We start from the raw sequence: 20,928 nt of genomic DNA, 5'->3' as shown, positions 1-20,928 counted from the left end.
TGTTGTTCGCTCTCAATTATAATTAAAATTTTCTAATGGCTGCAAAAGTCACTTTCTATTTATGGCTTCTGCTTTTCTTTTGTCTTGCACAGTCCCAAGATGGAAGAGTCGAGTAATTTACTGCTTCAGGTGTTCATTTCAGTAATCTGGTATTTTAAATCTGTAACACAGAAGAAACAAATCAACTTGAGGGAATACTAACACGGTTGACAAATGGTCTTACTTCAGTTACTGATTTCAAGTGCTTCTTCACCCATGCTTCAAATGCCAATGCAGTGCACTATCTGACATCCCTGCAACCACAGTTTTAAGGTGACAATCTGCTAATCAGATTAAAATTTAACCAGACACTGCCACGAGTGTAAAGCAGCACAAAGGAGAGGTGATCCTCTAGGTATAGATTACAAGCATATGAGGTCAAGGGTCAGAAAAATCACATTGCACAAAGCACAGTAATACAGAATTCAAAAATCCAGCCCAGAGTACTAGCAGGACAGATTTTTTTTTTCTGGATAATCAAAAAACAAACAAAAAAAAGGGGCTAATGCAATGGGATGGCTTGTCCACGTGAAGCCCCAGAGAAACGGGAGGAATATTACAAATTAGAAAGGAAGTCAACTCAACCTCTGCCCAAAACAGTCAGCCCCGCCTACTTGGTTGCAAATCATAGCGAGACCACAAGAGGGGAGCACAACACAAGAGTTCAAGTTTCGTGCCAAAATTTGAGATCACTGCACACAACAGCTAAAGGAGGACACAAAACATTTTAAAACCATATTAGCAAGCACTGGGCTTAATCCAGTCTTAAATTAACAATTAGATGGTACCACTAACTAATACTGGTTTGTGTCTACCCTTGTTTTGTAATGGCCTACCTATTCTCAGATGACATGGGGAGAAAAGCAGGATTACTCTCCTTTACAGACAAATTATTTTTCTTCCCATTTTTCTGGATAGGGAAATTAAGACAGAATGTGGTAGGCTGCTTTATGCCAAGGTGATAGATCTTACTTCCCTCTCCCTTAGGCTTTTGGATGGTTTAAGCAAAAATTTGGACTATACAAGGTATAAACAATAAAAGTTGAGGCCCTTCCATAACCTCTCAAAATCTCAGAACAAACTTTCCAAAACCCATCATTCCTTTCACCTGTTGGCTCTCAGTCTGATGGTCCATACAGGACAATCTTCATCTGCAGCAGTCTCATGTGTGAAAAGCTTACTCCAGTGTCTCTCAGAAAAAGTCACTGTAGCTTTCAATGGCTTGAAATGTTGAAACTGAGATAGGAATAAAACATCTTTGGAAAGGAATCACAGCTTCTCTGCTTTTATATTGGCTTTCTTTTTTGGGGTCTATTTCTAGGATTAACTGTCTAAGCAAGGTTTCTTTAAAAAGAAAAAAAAAAAATGAAAAGGCATCTTGCACAGAGGTCCTTCTGCAGCAAACAAGAGTCCTTCTGGAGCCTTTAACCCCAGAGAGCAGCCTGCAGGCCACAGGGAATGTAACTAACCAGCCTGAGAGATGATGAGGACTGCCAGGGTGACAAGCCCTGGTTTGAAAGGTCAGCAGGAATTTGGTTTGCTCCAAAGAAACTCCAAAGAAACAAAGCTTCTATACCAGACCCAGACTTACAACCCATCTTACACAAAGCAATTAATTGCACAGGGAAAGGTTGGACCTGAAAAGCCTCCCACAATTCTCTCTTGTCAGAGAACATAGTCCATTTGTTAAATATCCCCATATTGTATTTATAGTCAAGATTCATCCAAATTTTCCAGCCTTTGAATCATGCATGCTCTGCTTCCTTTCTATTATCACACAATTTTCCCCCTGTATAGGTTTCATGACCATATTGGCTCTTAACCTCCTCCCAGAATTTCATTTCACAAGCTCTTTGTCAGCCTCTGGGAACCTTTTCTGAATTTCTGAGCTACTGAGAAGTGACTTTTACACTTTTCTCAAGGGTTTCACAGATGGATTTGGAAAGAACAATATCTTGTCCACTGAAGTCAACAACAAAATTAAACTGTACATTCTCTAGCTCTGCTGTTTGATGACCGGCAGAATCATAGAATGGCTTGGGTTGGAAGGGACCTTAAAGATGATCTAGTTCCAATCACTCTGCTATAGGCAAGGACACCTTTTACTAGGCCAGGTTGCTCAGAGCTCCAACCTGGACTTAAACACTGCCAGGTATGGAGCATCTACAGCTTCCCTGGGAAACCTGATCCAGTGCCTCACCACACTCACAGTACAGAATTTCTTCCTCATATTTACTCTAAACCTACTCTCCTTCAGTTTAAATTCATTTCCCCTTGTCCTGTCACTACATGCTCTTGTAAATAGTCTCCTTTATCTTTCTTGTAGTCTTCCTTCAGGTACTGGCAGGCAGCAATTAGGTCACTCAGAGCCTTCTCTTTTTCTGGCTGAACAAACAAAATTCTCTCAACATTTCCTTGTAGGAGAGGTGCTCCATCCCTCTGATCATCTTGGTGGCCCTCCTCTGACTCACTCCAACAGGTCCATGTCCTTCCTGTGCTGGGGACCCCAGAGCTGGAGGCAGTACCCAAGGTGGGGTCTCACCAGAGCAAAGTAGAGGGGCAGAATCACATCCGTCACCCTGCTGGTCATGCTGCCTTGGATGCATCCCAGGACGCAGTTGGCTTTCTGGGCTGCAAGTGCACATTACCAGCTCATATCCAGCCTCTCATTGACCAGCACCCCCAAGTCATTCTCAGCAGGACTGGAAGCCAGTAAAAGCAGGCTGATCCTTCCATCAGCTTCAGGCTCAGACCCACAGCTTCAGCTGGATATTTAGGGAGCTTGGCTTTTGGAAATATATACTAACTTTTACAGTATTTTTAAGACTCAGTGAAAATAGAGATGTTTAAAATTTCTATTGCTGCCTGCTTATAGCCTTTTCCTATTTTGTCCTGTGGCAGCTGGTTTTAAAAACAAAGTGCCTGAGTGAGCCAGCCCACACATACATCATGTTTCCTCCTTGTCTATCCCTCTAGAAACTGCTTCCTCCGTCCACCACAGACTGAAGTTCAGCCCTTTGTCTTTCTCAGCTTGGACCACCGACCTTTTACCCCAAATGGCATCCTGACCAACAGACTGAGTCTGCTCTCCACAAAAAAGTCCCAACACTGAAGGGTTTTTTTGGCATAAAGGGACAGACTCAGTTCGGTCCATGCAACTGGCATGGAAAGGTGCCAAACATCTAGAACTACATTTTATATGCTGCAACTAATATGCAGCACTTCTCATCTGGCATCACTCCACAGAACAGCCTCATGGCACACTACCTATGACTACAGAAGTAGAGGAAGGTAAATCAGGAATGAGTGGGCAGTATTTCTCAGAAAAAAACATGAGACCAATGTAATGATCACTCTGAAAACAACCACGGGAAGGTACTTTCTCCTCACCACATAAAAAACCCACTGAGCTCTTTGCCACGGGATATTTATTATAAGGGCCAAAAGTATACATGGATTTAAAAGGCACAAGGCTATTTGGTGGAGGGAACAATCACTAGTTCATAAGAGGTCTGGATGCAGTGTTTGGCTCAGGTGAGCCTTTAAACCACTGCTTGTGAGAGTCTGGAAATGGCTGCCTGGGTCATAGTCACCCTCAGTACTCCCACTTCCCTAAACACCTCCTGTCAGGGCTTGGAGGCACCATCCTCAGTGAGATAGGTTATTGGTCTTGTCACATACTGCTGTTGTGTCCTCACTTCTCATTTTGCTGACATCCAGGCAGACTTCCCTCCCCTGGTTCTCCATACACTGAACTGCAGCCTCTTCTTCCCTTACGGGCTGCAGGCACAGACACAACTGGCTGCCAGTAACAGGTGAGATCCTGGCTGAGCCAAGAGACTGTGGCACTGCTTCCCACTGCATGGCAAGGCTTACTGCCAACAAGGGTAGGGAACAGGGGGAGAGGCTTTGGAAGACTGCCTGCATTCAGTGCTGCTGTTTGGTGCAGGTGAGTTGTGTCCCCTGCCCGCACCTCCTGGGGGAGGGCAGGGGAGAAAAATGAGAGAGAGCAAATCTTTTCTTGGGATTTGGCTCAAAACTAAGAAGTAAAAAATAAGACAATCAACTTTAGTTGTGCCTCAAATTTCCTGCATAGTACAAAGAAACACTGTATGGTACCTATGGAAGGAGACAATATTTCTTTCCAACTAATTGCTGCCTTGCACCTTTGGACTGTAAGCTGCACAGTGAGAGACTGTCTGTTACAACAGTAAAAATGTTTGTACAGTACTACACAGGAACCTGTGTAAGAGGGTCTTGATCTCATTTGGAGAAATCTCTGCACTACTGTAATAAATGCAATGATTTTGCCTCTTACAGATACCCTGTGTATGATTTTTCAAAATAAAGCATTGGAGTAACTGCAAAACAAGTTTGTTATATCAACATACAAATGTTATCTGTCAAAAACTGAAGGCAAGAATTCTGCCATATTAAGTGCCAAGGTCTATGTTAAGAAATATTTCAACATATTTACATTCCTCCCATTTTGAAAGCATCTGCATACCTTGAACACAGAGTCACTAGGAAGAGAATCACTAGGAACAATTAATAAACACCTACTGCCTGCCCTGGTAGTATGTCTGTGTGTTCACAAGTTTCCCAACAGAGAAAGATTGGCTTATTTATCTGTTTTATAGCTAATAAGGCTTAACGCGTGGGAGTAGAAATTGGTGTTGTTGAATTCTCATGTTGTAACAGCCTCTCAGAAAGGTAAAGTTTATAGCTTTTCCTAATGATGGTCAGATTCATCATCTCTTCTCTGGAAATTTATCCCATGGCTACTGTGCCTTCAATGTGAAATAGAAAGAAATTAATAGGAAAAAAACCCTGTGAACTTTACTTTCTGAGCGTGTATAGTTGTACTTACTGCACTCAGAGAAATGTACCATGTTTTATTTTCTGGTTTTTTGGAAGGGGATGAAGGTGAAAAAGGAGACAGAGGAGAAGTAGGCAAACAAGGAAAGGTTGGACCAAAAGGACCAAAAGGTATTTATAACATTTTGTTGGTTATTACTGATATATGAATATCATTATGCACAACTGTAGTGGTGCATATGATTGCTGATGTTTAATGCTTTTCATTCCTGTTGAACCAGTGGATTTCACAATCCTGTCAAACATTAATCAGAGAACCTAACAATACTAAGAGAGGTTGGAGCAATTCCTACCGATACTTAAGACAACCATATATGGCTGTTATGAGTGTGATTCAGAAGAACCAGATCATATGTATAATCAGAAAGATTACTGATCCTTACTCAAATGATTCTTTAGTTGAAACTGAATTTTGAAAGTTATTTCCTAGTAATACATCAGGATGCTCAATAACATTGGGTCTCAGTTGTCTGTATTCTGCAGAAGAGCAAACAAAGCCATTGAAAACAGAAGTTCCTCTAAACAAGCAGCATCTGAACTGAGAACAAAGAGTGACAGATGTTTCAGAACTTGGCTCAATTAAACATATTCCATATCCACAGTGTGACCTGTGGAGGACATTTGGAGGCACCAAATGTGATGGTGTCAGCCTTGTTTGCATTCTGCAATTCAAAAGCTTAATTTATCTTTAGAGTTTGATGATAATGTGTATCCATGGTCTTTCTTCCTTGATAGTGGTGTAAGACTAATCGGGAAAGTTTTTACTTTTATAGAACCTTTAAAATAACCCTGTTATTATTGCTATAATAAAAAACTTTTTCCATTTTTAAATGCATTCTTATGATTTTGATTCTTACCTTAAAATGAACATCAGGTAAGATACAAGGGAATCAGCTAACCAACCATTTACAAAGCATCTTACTGATGTTAAATTCAGTGTGCAAGCTGAGATTCCCTAGATTGGCCTGTCATCATTAGGCAGCTATTTTAGAACTTGAACTACTAATCAATTAAAAACTACATCTGATATTTTGGTGCTCTGAAGACAGGGAAAGCACATACAGCAAAACTAGCTCCCTACTTGCAATTCTGCTTTGAGAAGGATTCCCAGCAAAGCTGCAAGGACTTTACCTCAAGAAAGAAGGGAAGACTTTTGTCTGAGGTGCAGAAAAATGAAAACAAATAAAGCTGCTGTCAGCGTGGTTTGACTGTGAAGTAAAATCAATATTTGAATATTCACTAGCAGTTTTAGTTTGTATTTTCTGTAAGAAAATATGATATTTCTGGGCATTGAACAGGCAGTTCTATTAAGGTGCCTTGCAACGTCCCACTGTCGTATCCTACAACAGCAGACACCTGTGCTGTACTCCTCCAAACATCCTCAGGGCTGCACTCATTCTGACTTTGCCACACATGCAGACTAGCCACACTCAGGAAAAATAGCAGCAGTAGATACCTAAACAGTGCCTTGGAAAAGAAATTACAGAAACCATCCATACTCATTTCCTTTTCATTTCTTCTCTTAGGAAACAAAGGACCAGTGGGGGATGCTGGTGACCAGGGAATGCTTGGGAAAATTGGCCCAATTGGTGGCAAGGGTAAGCTCTGGTCTGGGAGTTTTCTTGGTTTTTTCCCTCAAGGTAAATATGTGTTTTGTGAGAGTTCCAGAGATGGAGTAATATCAGATAATGGCTGTGACCAATGCTCTCCAAATAAAGTTATGCATAAAAATTGGTGATGAGAGCTAATGGAGATATTCTTGTTTTATTTCCCATGTGCACTATATCTGTCTTATTTGGATAAAATAATTTGGTTTATGAGTTAAAAAAACAACTCTTTTTGATGGATCTAGTTGAAGGTGTCTCTGCTCATTGCAGGAGGGTTGGACTAGATGATCACTAAAGGTCCTCTCCAACCCAAATTATTCCATGATTCTATGGTAAAAGAGGAAAGGAGAAATCCAGCCCTTGTGAGGCAAATCCTCTGCATGTTCTAAAAAAGAAATACAAATTTATACCTCTGATTTGGACACTGAAGCCCTAAGTTAATGTTCTGCTGCTGTTCAGGATGCCACACCTGGTCACCTGCACTGTTCTGGGTCACGTGCACAGGACAGCTTGGTAAGGAAGGGATTTAGGAGTTTTAAGAAGACATTCATATAAGCAGGGACAACAACTACTTGCAAATCAAGGCAGACTCCAAGTCTGCCTGGACAATAATTTCATGAAATTATGCTCTATTTATCCTAAGAAGAAGCTCGGGCATTTCTTTCTGGTATTTCTAAAGAGCTACTTAAGAAGGAATATCAATTCTGCCACAAGGAGACCTGCCTTGAAAGCTGATTAGGAACTCCACCATCCCCAGGGGAACTCTGTGGTCTCTAACCAGTGCATCAAGACAGGTATGCTGGTGAATGGGTGGAACAATCTCTCCAGGGAGCTTCTCAAACCAGTGTTTTCAATAGGCCTTTGGTGGCCTCTAGCCAGCATCAGTGTCAGAGAAGAAAAGAATTTTGTCTGAGGGACTAATTTTAAATGAAGTATCTCACAAATTGCTTTTCTTTATCTGAAAATAAACCAATGCTCTGAACCTTTAAACCAAGCTCTTTCAATCTGAATGCACAATTTTCCTCTTACAGTTTTTCTCATTTTCTTTATTTGAAGAAGCAAAGGTCATTAAGTCACTGTTTAAATCTACAATTAAACATTCTAGTTCTTAATGAAGTAACTCTGAAATTCCAGCTTGCAAGTATGCATGTCAAGCAATGCTAATTAAAATGACAGCCAAAATGTAAATTCTTCTAAAAATCACAACCATATAAAGTAAAAAGTTCATCAAAACATGGCTATCAATAAAGCAGAGCAAGCAGTATTTTTTCACTTCTAAAGGTTTAATTCATAAATGAAGAGCTGACATGAATTCCAGATAAAGTCCAGCTGCTCCTGATCCAAATTACAGATGAGATCTTTTAAAAAGCTAGTCACCTCCACTTATATACTAGCAGAGCATTGTAAATCATTTTTATGATTTACAAAAGAGGAAAGCAGTTGGATGAAAATAACTCACATTTCCATAAACTGCAACTGAAATTAAATGCTGCTCCTTACTGACCTCCCTCTGTGCAGGTGCAGGTGCCAACTGCTGCCCACACACACAATCTGTGGCACACATGAATTCAGTGGCTTAGTGCACATGAGCCTTGTCTGGTGCCTCAGCCCATTATGGAGCTACTGAACCCAGGGAAGGGCTCTGTCCTGTAGCCCACGAGAGAACCCAGATCTCACCTCTCCAAGATTTCTGGAGTGCTTTCAGCCTCTCAGGATCGTTTTGCAGTTTATATTTAAAGTAAGTAGTACCAGGAACCAGTAGAACACAAGATGCCTGTGTTATCAGCAAGTTAGCTATTAAAGGATTCTCATTTCCATACACCAGAATTAATCACGGTTTGTTTAACTTGGCATATCTTCCAGCACAGTACATCAGAGCTTCCTATCAGAAGCACACTGTTAATATATTATTAAACAGGTTTTCGAATACACTCCCCTGACATGTGCACTGTCTGAGATCTGAGAATATATTTTCCTCTTTATTCAGGTGACAAAGGAGCCAAGGGCTTATCAGGGGTTCCTGGAAAAAAAGGAAAAGCAGGTATGCTATGCGTCCTTCTCTGCAGAATGATCAAGTCTGCTGGATTTTTGATTTCAGCACTGGTTTGTCTGGAGTTTCAGGAAATTTTGAGGTCCAGGGGAAAACATCAGAATAAACAGGAGGAGACTGAAAATGTTTTGTTGAGCAAAATGAAGACTAGGATAGGGACATGACTGATGCCTACGAATACACCAACATACACAAAATACGAAGAGTCACCCAAATTAATGGGCAATGTTTGTTATCACAAAAACTAACACATAGACAGGCCGGCAGTTTACATTTATACTGGGTTCTAGAAGAAAGTTACTAACATAGTTAGTTCACTAACATAGTCCTTCTACCAAAAGTTTTGCCAATCCCACCTCTGTGCATACTCACAAAACTCCTTCGCTGAGAAAGCAGCAGTTCCCCGTTTCATGGATGCTGTTTTTGTTAGAAGGCTGGGGGACCTGTGCTGATTACAGATACAAAGGTAGATCTTTGGTATTCAGATGTGAGGCTGTAGTGATCCTCCTGACAAGCCACATCTCTGGAGCTAGATAGAATCAATAATGAGAGGGCAGAGGATGTACAAATCCCACACTGATATGGGTCAAAAGAAGATGGCAAACTCTTCTATCCACATTTTTAAAAGCAGGGATTCTTAAGCCAGTTAGCAAGGGATTATACAGAGTCAAAATATTTAGCGCTTTGATCAGCAGAAGTACAGCCAGTGGGTCAAGGTGAGACTGGCTGTCCACATGTAAAGCCTGGGTCTTCAGAAGCTTTGGAAGTGGGCTATGGGTGACTCTCCATGCACACACACAAATGCTTCTAAACAGATAAATCCTCTACCCTTTGTATTGCATCAGGCACGGTCTGTGACTGTGGGAGATACCGCAGATTTGTTGGACAACTGAATATAAATGTTGCTCGTCTTAATACATCCATCAAGTTTGTAAAGAATGGTAAGGATCTTTATGTATTTGATGGGTTTTAATTGGCTTCAATAACAGTTATCATTGCTATTCTTCTACCATTGCTTCTCTAAGGCAGAAGCCACAGATGACCCAGAGAGAGGGTCCCACTGTGCCAGGCACTCTAAAAACCTACAAAAGAGAGACAGTCTTTTACCTATACGAATGTAAGGCCCAGATGACTAAAAGCAAAAACAGCACAACAGAATGAATAATGAAAAGCACAAGGCACAACTTGCTAATCACCTCTGCACTGTCAGTCTGCTTAGGCTCAGTGTCCAGTCAGGCAATGTAAGGAAAAAGTTTGTGTCAATCTACTCCAAAGAGGCAGGAAAAGCAATAGGAACCACTTGATCTTTCTGCTGCCCGGGAAGGCTGCAAACATTGTATTCCTAGTGCTCCCTTCAGTGCAAGCATCATTTTTCTGTAAGAGGGAGCCAACACTCAAAGACATGGGTTAGAAGAAGCCACATTTGCAGGCAGTGCTGTCAGGTGGACAGTGCAAACTGCCCCACTGAAAGGAAAGCAGAGAGTTTCCTGGCCTATCAGAGATTTTGAGACATTCCACCACTGCTTCCAGGACTAGGGCTGCATCAGTAAATTAAATGCATTTGAGACTGTTCTCTGTCACCGCAGAGAACTCATCTGTATTATAAATCCCACAAAACTGAATGACATATTATCAAGGAATGTCTCTCTACTAACTCCTAAACTGTGCGTGGGATAACTCCTAAATTGTTTGGGAGAGTGTTAAATATCCCAGGCCAAACACTGCTCAGGACCATGCCAGCAATCCATCAACAGAGATTACCAACTTCCAGCTGCCCAGGCACGCTCCTTGTCACTGCTTAATTCACTAGGTTGTACACTGGTTGAGAGGTCTGCCTTTTAAAGCTGCTGAGCAGCCACACTTTTCTTCCTAGTCAATGCCACATAGTGCTACAGCAGCTCTGAATATCAGGTTGTATTTAAAATGTCTTATTTTAGCAGTCACATTCATTTTCCTCTTTATGGAAAGGGCCTGAAAAGCTATCTATATCCCTATGTTTCTATCCCTGGGCACTCTTTCACAATTTATATTCAAACACGTATGATGGAGGTGATTCAGAGTTAGACATTGCTATTTGACCATTTAGCATGCCTTAATTTGGCTAGTATTAGATTTCTATGAAGTAAAACTTAAGTGTCACAGGAGACACACCAACCAGGACTGAATAGCTCTTGTCCTAATGTGCGCAAGGTGCTTGTCAGTCCCATTAGTTGCATCACTCTCTGATCAGGTCTTCATTGTTCATCACAAATTCAGTGCTGGGAATACTTTTCCTCTTTCCCTTTTGTCAATTCTAATCTAAAAATCATCTTGCTGTCATGTTGGAATAGAAGCACCTTCAGCATCTGTTGACATGCCATTAAGCAATTTTTTTCTCCTTTAAAGTAATAGCAGGTATCAGGGAGACAGATGAGAAATTCTATTACATCGTGAAAGAAGAGAAGAATTACAGAGAAGCCTTGATCCACTGCAGGGACAGAGGAGGAACACTGGCCATGCCTAAAGATGAGGCAACCAATGCCCTGATTGCCGACTACATCTCCAGCAGTGGCCTCTTTCGAGCCTTCATTGGGCTGAATGACATGGAAAAAGAAGGACAGTTTGTGTATGCAGACAACAGCCCACTGCAGAACTACAGTAACTGGAAGCAAGGGGAGCCTCATGACCCAGCTGGCCACGAGGACTGTGTGGAAATGCTCAGCACAGGAGAGTGGAACGACTCTGAGTGCCAGGTCACCATCTACTTTGTATGTGAATTCCTCAAGAAGAGGAAATAAAGGTGCCAGAGAATGTGCTTGGCACTTGCTGTGTATACAATAACCCATCCTCATTCATCTGCTGTAGAAAGAGAGCAAACCAGGGATAGCAAACTGAGGATAGGACTGAATCCAGCCTTCACGTCACCAGGTTAAACAAGAGTAGCTAAGGTTTAGTCATCAGTGACCATAAAGTCAGCAAAGATTTGCAGAGGGCATCCAGCCAGTTGTGAATTTTTGTTTCATTTATACATGCATTTTAGGGTGGGCATTTCTTTGTGTAATTTAGGGGTAAATTTATTGCAGAGGTGAATATAATTTCACCAATGCCAGAATTAGTAAGCTCATTGGTATATTAATCTCTGATGTGATTTGCAAAGTCTACAAAGTGGAAAAAAAGTGAAAGAGTATGATTTTCACTAATCTCTGATCTGTGCAGGAAGTACCAGCAACCTCCCTGGTGACTTCAGAGCTGGGAGAAGAGATTTACAGCTTCTCTTGAAAAAATCCTTCTTTTGTTAGAATCATAGAGTAATCTGAGTTGGAAGGGATCTCTGGAGGTAATCTGGTTGAATCATCCATGCAAAGCATGGCCAACTTCAAACTCAGAAGCTGGAATACTCCCTTAATTTGGCTGTGCAATTATATTGCCTGATATGCATTTATCTGGACTTCAGCGAAGCCTTTGATATGGATGCCCACAACATCCTTCTCTTTAAATTGGAGTGAGATGGATTCTCTGGGTGGACTATTAAATGAATAAAGAATTGGTTAGACTGTGACATCCAGATGTCAGTGGTTGATGGCTCGAGTCCTGATGGTCATCAATGACAAATGTTGTGTGTGTCCCTCAGGAGTCCGTTTTGGGACCAGTGTTATTTCATAGCTTCATTAATCATATGGACAAAAGGATTGAGTGCACCCTCAGCAAATTTGCAGATGACACTGAGCTGAGTGGTACAGTTGACAGACCTGAAGGACAGGGTGCCATCCAGAGGGACCTGGACAAGCTCGAGAAGTGGGCGCATTGGAATCTTATGAGGTTTAACAAGACCAGGTGCAAGATGCTGCACCTGGGTCAGGGCAACCCCTGGTATTAAAAATAGGCTGGGGATGAACAGACTGAGAGCAGCTCTGCTGAGAAGGACTTGGGGGTGCTGATGGATGAGAGGCTGGACATGAGCAGGCAAGGTGCACTCACAGCCCAGAAAGCCAATTATGTCCTGGGCTGCACCCAAAGCAGTGTGGGCAGCAGGGCGAGGGAGAGGATTCTGCCCCACTACTCCACTCTTGTGAGGCCGCATCTGCAGTGCTGCATCCTAGAGTCCCCAGCACAAGAGGGACATAGACCTGTTGGAGTGAGTTCAGAGGAGGGCCACCAAGATGATCAGAGGGATGGAGCACCTCTCCTGTGAGGAAAGGTTGAGAAAATTGGTTTTGTTCAGCCTGAAAAAGAGAAGGTTATGGGTGACCTAATTGTAGCCTTCTAGTACCTGAAATGGGAGCCTACAAGAAAGTTGGAGAGAGACTTTTTGCAAGGGCATGAAGTGAGAGGATAAGGGGGAATGAGTTTAAACTGAAGAAGAGTAGGTTTATATTAGATATCAGGAAGAAATTCTGTGTGATATCAGGAAGAACTGCTGTGAGGGTGGTGAGGCACCGATCAGGTTGCCAGAGAAGCTGTGGATGCCCCATCCCTGGAAGTATTCAAGGCCAGGTTGTATGGAGCTTTGAGCAATTTGGTCTAGTGAAAGGTGTCCCTGCCTATGGCATGGGGGTTGGAACTAGATCTTTAAGGTCACTTCCAACCCAAGCCATTCTATGATTTTACACAGGAGAGATCTTGCTTATTTCTGCTTCCAACTCTATCTTTCATCAGGCTGGTCTGAGTTGTGAGGAATTAATGGTACTTCTGCATACAAGCCTGCACAGCTTGTAGGAAACCTGAGAATAGGTGGAGAAGTTCTAGTCTCTGAAGTCTCCCAAAATCTATGAAAGACAAAGAAAAATAAATCTAGCACAAAGAGAACTGCGCAAAGGAAGCAACACCATTCCTGTAGGCTGTAAACAGCCACATGTAGTATAAGCTATACCTTGTGCATTGCTGGTTTAACAAGAGATTCTAGAAACATATTAACTCCCTAACTCAGAAGGTAGTGACAGGTGATGTCTAATGCTAAAATCACCCATGCCTTTGCAACACGGGGCACAGCTATGCAACAGGCTTTATCCCCCAAGAGTTCAGGTGTTGTCAAGCAACTTAGTCATGCACTTCAGAGGGACTCCCCAAAAATGATAAGCAGTGAACATGAAGGCTCTGTGTGTCAGAATGCCCACAATGGATCACAGCTTCATGTCTTTGAGAATATTGACAGACCTTTTTTCTTCAGACACAGCGACCACCTTGCCTTCAGAAGTGAGCCTGTTCTTAATCATGGTTCACGTTTCCTCACAGCAGAAGATGTCAAGAGACATCCCAGGGCCATTGCAATGAAAGTTTCCTTTTCCACTAGACACTAAAAATTAAGGAATGATATCCGGAAGCTAAGGAGAATGCTAGACATTAAGCGCCATGTAGCGACGTACCCTGCAGGTCACTCTGAGCACCAGCTGCACACAGTCTTCCTCTGAGTGTATGAAGAGGTGGACATGTCATCAGCTGGTAATGCAGAGGATCAGCTCCAAGTCTCCTACTACTTTGCACACCACTGCAAAGCCAAACAGACAGTACCCAAATTTCCTCAACCTCACCCTCAACAGGAAAATCCTCCAAACCATTTAGCTGGTTGTTAGTTTGACTCCAGGTTCACCTCTGAGCAATGACCAATGCAGGAAGATCCCAGAAGACTCTGTGACTCAGAACCACTCTTGTAATCCAGTTTCTCTGACACTTGTTCCTCCAGAGAACCACTTGTTGCTACCAGCAGTAAAATATCTGTGTTGCTACACGCCATCCAGAAAACTATTCAGATTCATGAATGAAGGGGTGGGACCACATTTGTTTTCATTGCTCCCCTACTGTGCTATGAGAGTATTTGGGCAAACAGGTTCACTTACCGCAACATAACTCAACATGAATTGTTCTTTCTCTGGGAATTGATATTCCCCAAAATTAAGCAGCATTACACTTTTTAGGATCTATACTAATAAACTCATTAAGCTAAACATTTTTGGTCTAGAATCATTAATGGGTAATGATAGAGTTAATGACTAATTTGAGACCAAGTTTCTTGACTAAAAGTAATACCTTTTAGAAGTTCAAGGCCAGGGTTGCTGCCTCACTCACAGCAGACCAGTTCATACCAGTCATGCAGAAGTGTCATAGTAACATCCCTGTGGGTAGGCACAATCATTTCTCTTCATCTCATCTTCTGACCCCAAAAGCCACCAAAACATGCTTGCCAGACCGGGGGCCATATTTTGAAACCCTCTAGCCATACTGAGACCACTGAGTGACAAAATTTAGAGGTGTCCTTAATGCTACAACCATCAGGAACTGGATATTTTCCTGTTCTTTAGGAGGAAACTCAGAGCTGGTAGAAGGTGAAAGAGGAGCATGACTTTGCTGCAGGATCAAGTTCTGCCTCATATTAGACCAGGTCCTCTCCTACACATTCAAAATTAGGGAATACATGTCTAAATTGAAACTCTAGGGGTTTTTCAGGTGACCATGAGTTATGAGTAATCCTGGAGCATGCTCCACATACAGGAAGGAGTGACTGTCACAACCTCTGGCTGCATGGCTGCGGGAAGTGAGTGAGGACCTTGTGTCAGGTTTCTACAATGGAAAGGCTGGAACTGCCCTCATCCTCTCCTACCACACCAGCTTCATCCTTTCTTAAACAGAAAAAAATAAACAAAACCAACCCTTTTACACACTATGTAGTAATGTAACACTGGGCAAGGCTAGGCAGACTTAAAACAAGCAGACTTGAGGTTGCAGTTCCTTTGCTGACTACAGAAGAGGGACAGTAGAGTGGCACAGCAGATGTTAACCCAGCCAGGCATAAGTGTGATCAGGTGCTTGTGCAACCCATTCCTGCAGCACTAGGTCCCAGTTAATAAATTCTGCCAAGAAGCCTAACCCATAGGCCAGGCCAAATAAATAAAGCTATCCCATAGAGGAAAATTGGCAGGCAGGTGCATGCAGCCCTGCACCATGCCATGCAGACACTGGCTTGAGCCTGAAATACTACAGCTGTGTTTTGCAGAAAAAAATATTCTTGTCATAATTAAGAATATGGGATATATCAAAGGTTTCATTGCTAGCCAATGGAAATTCACCGTGGTAGGTAAAGTATCTTAGGTTTCTGTACTAGGTGGATGGAGCCAGGAACACAGGAAATGGTGTCTGACTATTCACTATTTATGGTCTGTTAGTTCTTGACACTAAACCATTTTACCCAATCCCAATATTATTTTTCACATGTTTTTCTTTTCATCATTGCCAGGCCGAACATTTCTTGTTTCAATTTATACCTGCTGTTTCTTGTTCTCCCACCAGTTACCACTGTGAAAAGCTTGGCTTTGTCTTCTTGAAAACTCCCTCATAGGTCCTGGCAGTCTGCTACCAGGTCCACCTGAAGCCACTTCTTCTTCAGGCTGAATAAGTCCAATTCCTTTAGCTCTCTGTCACATGGCTCTGACTCTAATCATCTTGGGGGGCCTCAGCAGAACTCGGCTCCAAGTTTTCAACGCCTTTTCTGGAGGGGCTCAAAAGGACACAAAGTCTAGATGTGGTCTAACAGGTGCTGAGCAGGAGCATAATACCTTCTCACAAGCTCCTGGCTGTGCTCCCTCTAGCACAGTCCAGATGCTGTTACCATCTTTGCTACCAGGGCACACTCCTGATGCATGAGCAGCGTGCTCTCTGCCAGGACTCCCCAGAGCCTTTGCAGTAAAGTCAGTCAGCCCCAGCATGTATTGATGCAAGGGCTCAGCATTCCCAGGTGACAGAAACTTTCATTTGTCCTTGCTGAATTTCATAAGGTTCCTCTTGGCCCATTCCTCCAGCCTGCCTAGGTTCCTCTGTACGGTAGCACTGCCCACAGCATATTCACTGTTCCCTCCAATTTGGTGCCATCTGCAAACCTGAGGAAAGTGGACTTCATCACCTCCTCGAGGTAACTGGTGAAGATGTTAAACAGGATCTTTCTAGCATCTAGATCCCTGTGGTACTCTACTAGGAAACCAGGTAAATGTTCCCTGGGTAGAGAACAACTAATTTAACCATCCTCTTCTGAACCAAATCATCCAGAGACCATAAAATCCTAACTCAGATGTAAGAATGTTGTTGGAGACAATGTTAAAAGCCTTGCTAAATGTGAGGTAAATGACATCCACTTCTCTCCCGTCATCCATAAATCCAGTCATAGAATCATAAATACAATCAGGTGGTCAGGCATGATTTACCCTTGGTAGATCTATGGTGATTGTTTCCAATCACCTTCTTCTTCATATGCCCAGAAATGTGCTTCAAGAGGACCAATTCCTTAAAGTTCCAAGGGGACTAATGTGATATTGATCAGTTTACAGTTCCCCAGATTGCCTTCGGCCTTTTTGAAGAAGGGTGCAACATTTATCTATATCCAGTTATTAAGAACCTTCTATTACCTCCATTACTCTTCTGATTTGATAGAGTGACTCTGCAGAGACATCTAATCAGGTTTTTTGGCACCTTGGACCACTCCATGGTCCATGTGCTCCCATGGAGTTTTCTCGTCAAACTCTCTCAAGTAATCCCTGGTTAAATACTGTAAGTTCTCTTTGGACCCTTTCCCTAAGCACAGAGGAATGGGATATTTTGGTGGTAAAGATGGCAAATAAACTTTAGAACATCTCCGTTCTATGCATGTCTGCTGTCACTGAATCCCCTCCTCCATTCAGCAATAGTTCCACGTATTCTTGCTCAGGCTTTTTATACTAATACAGCAGTGGAAGCTCTTCTTGCTCTGCTTCCCATGTAAGTCTCAACTGCATTTAGGCTTTGGAGCCCCTGAGGCTACCCCTACAAACTCAGGCAATGTTTCTAAATTATTCCATTGTAGCCTGTCCCTGCTTCCATCCCCTCTACACTCCCTTTTTGTATTGGAGCTCCACCAAGCTCCATGTTTAGCCACTCCAATCTCCTGACACATTTGCTTGTGGATATACAGTGAATACAAGACAGCTGCTTAAGATCTTGCTACATCATAGGAGGAATACTTCAGCACACTTCCTGCTCTTTCTCGGTCAGCCAGGAATTTATGTTCTTCTATATTCTGAAGACCGTCACTTGACTCAGTGCAAGCATTATCATCCTGTTCTCCCCAGGCTCATAACACACATAAGGCAAGGATACCTATGGTAAATATAATGTTTTAAAAACTAATTCTAATAAAAATGATCACAGAATCAATATATCCCATTAAGAATACATTTTCCTCAAGCATTTTAAACAATCTCACATGGGCATTCAGCAGTTCCAATTCTTTCTTTCTTTCCGCTTTTTTCACTGCCTTTAATCACTTTTCTAAAAAAACAGTTTAGCACCTAGAGCAACAGAATGACACATTCTTGACCATAGCCACAAGAATACGTAGGCATCTCTATTTAGTTTCACATACAGCCTTAAACAGTATATTGCAGTTGTATCTCAGTTGACTGAAATGGTTAATAAGATGCAATTTGACACCACATATGATAATAAAAATAGTAAATGCCTCACAGAGAGAGGGATTACCATGGTTATTTGGAAAGCATTGCTCTAGATTGTCTTGATTTAATAAGGTTGCACAGGTACATAAGCTGTGAATTGATATTTCTTTTTTCCCTCTCTTTTTTGTCATTTATTGAAGTCACATGTAACCTACTCACGTGGGGGAAAAAGAATGAGCAAGATCAAAGCAGTAGCTTAATCTGGGTTTCTTTTATGCTTGTGTGGTAAGGAAGAACAGCAAATTGTAAAAGAATTGTCTGCCTACCTGCTGCATACAGCGCGCCCGACTGCAGACTCGGGGCCCCACCCACTCCTGGCCTGGAAAGGTTTCTCCATGAGGATCTTTCAACACAGGGAGGAAAAGTTTCAGTTGATTGTCGTTAGGTGGGTGGGACCAGTAACTCGCGTCACCCTGTTTTGCCGGCAGCAGCAACAGCCTGTCGAAGTACAGTGGCTAACCACACAAAACTCCATGCCTGGGAAGTGTGGGTGCATTTCTGAGTTCTGAATCCCTAAGGCCCTAAGTGTTATACCTCAGCACCCTCAGTGCTATACCCGTGCTTAAATCCCATGGAGGTCCTGTGCCTAATCAAGTGCAGATCTGCAGGTGCTGAGCCGTAAAGGGACTGTAGCTTCTCACTGGGTGTGATGCAGTGCATCACGGGTGCATCTGCAGAGCCATTACCTTCACAGACAGTGCAATTTCATTATATATCTTCTCTTTTGTCACATTTGTCTTTTCTCATGTGCTTTACAAAATAGACATAACTTTATAAAAGTAGCCAGATGCCAATCATTACTTTGATTTTATTGATGCAGACACAGTTCAATTCTTAAGAGTATAACAAATAAAAGTAATGTCTTTTTAGGAACAGATTTCAGTCATGAATACCCTGTTCATTTTCTTCCCTTACTAGATGCTTCAAGCTTTTGCTATGTTACTAACCCCTCAGCAGCAAATTGTCTAGCAAGAGATGCTAATTTTCCTAATTTCATACAATAAAAGTCTTTATAACAGTTGCCCCATGACATTCCCTGAGCACGTGGAGCACTCTACTCTGTGGAGAGTGAAAGTAGTCACAATGATGATCGTTCAGTAAAAGGCTAAGTAAAACAGTGCAGAAAAATGTGAATACAGAGTTGGCAGATGCTTAGCATGTGAACTGATCAATTTATTTCCCCCTGTGAGACAGTTTCTAGGTCTTGAAAATGCTTTTAAAGTTTGTCAGAGGAAATCTAAAGGGCTGTCAGTACGTCCAACAAGAAATTTCATTTTAACAGCTCAGGAATACCAGACCTTTCTGCAAGCTCACATATGCAAGAGAGAGCTTTCTCAGGACTGGAAGAGGCAGAAATACATTTTTTGCAAAACCAAGGACAAAGCAGAACACAAGTGATTCATATGATCTATTTCCAGATACGTACTTTAGTACGAAACAAATTGTTCCTCAAATGCAGCCATTTCTTTCCTGTTTGTAGTGGGAGGTCTAGCCAGGTAACTAGAGATACACAGAGGCACTTGGTCAGCTGAATCCCAGCATGCTTGCTTTCACTGTGCACCAGAAACTCAAAAAGGCTTCAAGTAAGTTAAGTATTTCTTTTTGAGTATAGCTAGATGTAGAAGTGTATGAACAAAACATTAGTCCTGTACAACAAATTACATCTTCAAAGTACCCTATAAACCCTAACTACACAGCAATTAGACTGTGCTACTAGTAAAATAAGGCACAGAATACTGACTGACCTATTTATTCTTTTGCTATTATGTAAAATTAATGAGCTGTGTTTTTTGACCACTGATTCATCCTTCTTCCAAATACCTGTGGATTAAAATTTAAGCTACTTAAATAGCTCCACAAAACTACTGGTAGGCAGAAAATGGCAAGGCCATTCAAGTATTTGAAATGCACTGCTACAGACTGTAAACGCTCCAAAGGATATGTGAACATAAGGTCCCATTCCAAATCAGATTCCAGGGTAGAAGAATAATTTTGTTTAAAGGTGCAAGAAAGCTGCTGTTTAAAGTTTGTTTGGTTTTATTTATTAATTACTGCCTTGTAAATAAATTACAAAATTTTCCTGGTAGCCAATCCACCGTCCCTTTCTCTCCCCTCATCCAGCACCTCTGAGAACAAGTCCACTGTGAGGAGTTATTTATTGTAGTGAATGAAAACACCCACTACATAAGAAGAGCATGTGCAAGAAGCGGAAAGATGTCAGGAAACAAAGCACAAAGACATAAATGAATACAAGAAACCATCAGGAACTGTGAATGAAATAAAATATTCATTTTCTGTTTGAGTAAATTCTGTGCTTGTCTCATTTAAAATCATGGAGGGAAAGTGAGACAGTTGGTCTTTAACTTATTTTTCCTAGTCTAAACCACATCTTAGCAGACTGCGTCTCAGTATCAGGACAACATGAACCACCTCATCTTCCTTGATGATTCGTAAGCTAAACCTGCTAGTAGAACCACAGTTTGTTTTCTATCCAGAAATTGCATACATAGTGTGTGTAACACTTATTTCTTCATGAAGGACGCCAGGCCAACAGGAATGCAGTTTAACTGGTTTAGGATTTATGAAAGAAAGGAAAGAAAAAAAAAATCAAACCTGTTTGCTTCCCTGTGAATCAGAACCTACTTGATCAAATGTTTAAACTTACCAAAACATTGTGAAAGAATCTGGGCCTGGGTTCAGTAGGAACTAAGTAGCTGAGATAGGCCTAAGAAACATATTCATACTAATTCCATGAAATAAAGATATTTTTCTCATGTGTTCTATTAACTTCTCATGTAGCTTCAGCACTTGGTGAATCAGAAGGAGCTACTATTTGGAACTTACCATCAGTATCGGAGCTGTTTTTCAGAGGATGTAAGCACATCAGTGGGAAGTATTTCTC

The 20,928-nt window shown here is 41.8% G+C and overlaps 1 protein-coding gene across 1 annotated transcript in view; it reads left to right on the top strand.

The window, feature by feature from the left end:
* The window catches only part of COLEC10 (collectin subfamily member 10), a 28,110-nt gene extending 7,353 nt beyond the window's left edge, over positions 1 to 20,757 (top strand). Inside the window, exons 2-6 of the mRNA XM_032701471.1 lie at positions 4,957 to 5,028; positions 6,444 to 6,515; positions 8,512 to 8,565; positions 9,420 to 9,515; positions 10,960 to 20,757. Of these exons, the coding sequence (XP_032557362.1) occupies positions 4,957 to 5,028; positions 6,444 to 6,515; positions 8,512 to 8,565; positions 9,420 to 9,515; positions 10,960 to 11,351 (686 nt within the window). The 3' untranslated portion in view covers positions 11,352 to 20,757. The remainder of the gene's footprint in view (positions 1 to 4,956; positions 5,029 to 6,443; positions 6,516 to 8,511; positions 8,566 to 9,419; positions 9,516 to 10,959) is intronic.
* Positions 20,758 to 20,928: the final 171 nt, after the last annotated feature.

Source organism: Chiroxiphia lanceolata, chromosome 1 (genome assembly GCF_009829145.1).
Source record: "Chiroxiphia lanceolata isolate bChiLan1 chromosome 1, bChiLan1.pri, whole genome shotgun sequence".
Lineage (NCBI taxonomy): Eukaryota > Metazoa > Chordata > Aves > Passeriformes > Pipridae > Chiroxiphia > Chiroxiphia lanceolata.
The sequence above is the reverse complement of the archived record's forward strand: the minus strand, read 5'-3'. Positions and strand labels throughout refer to the sequence as shown.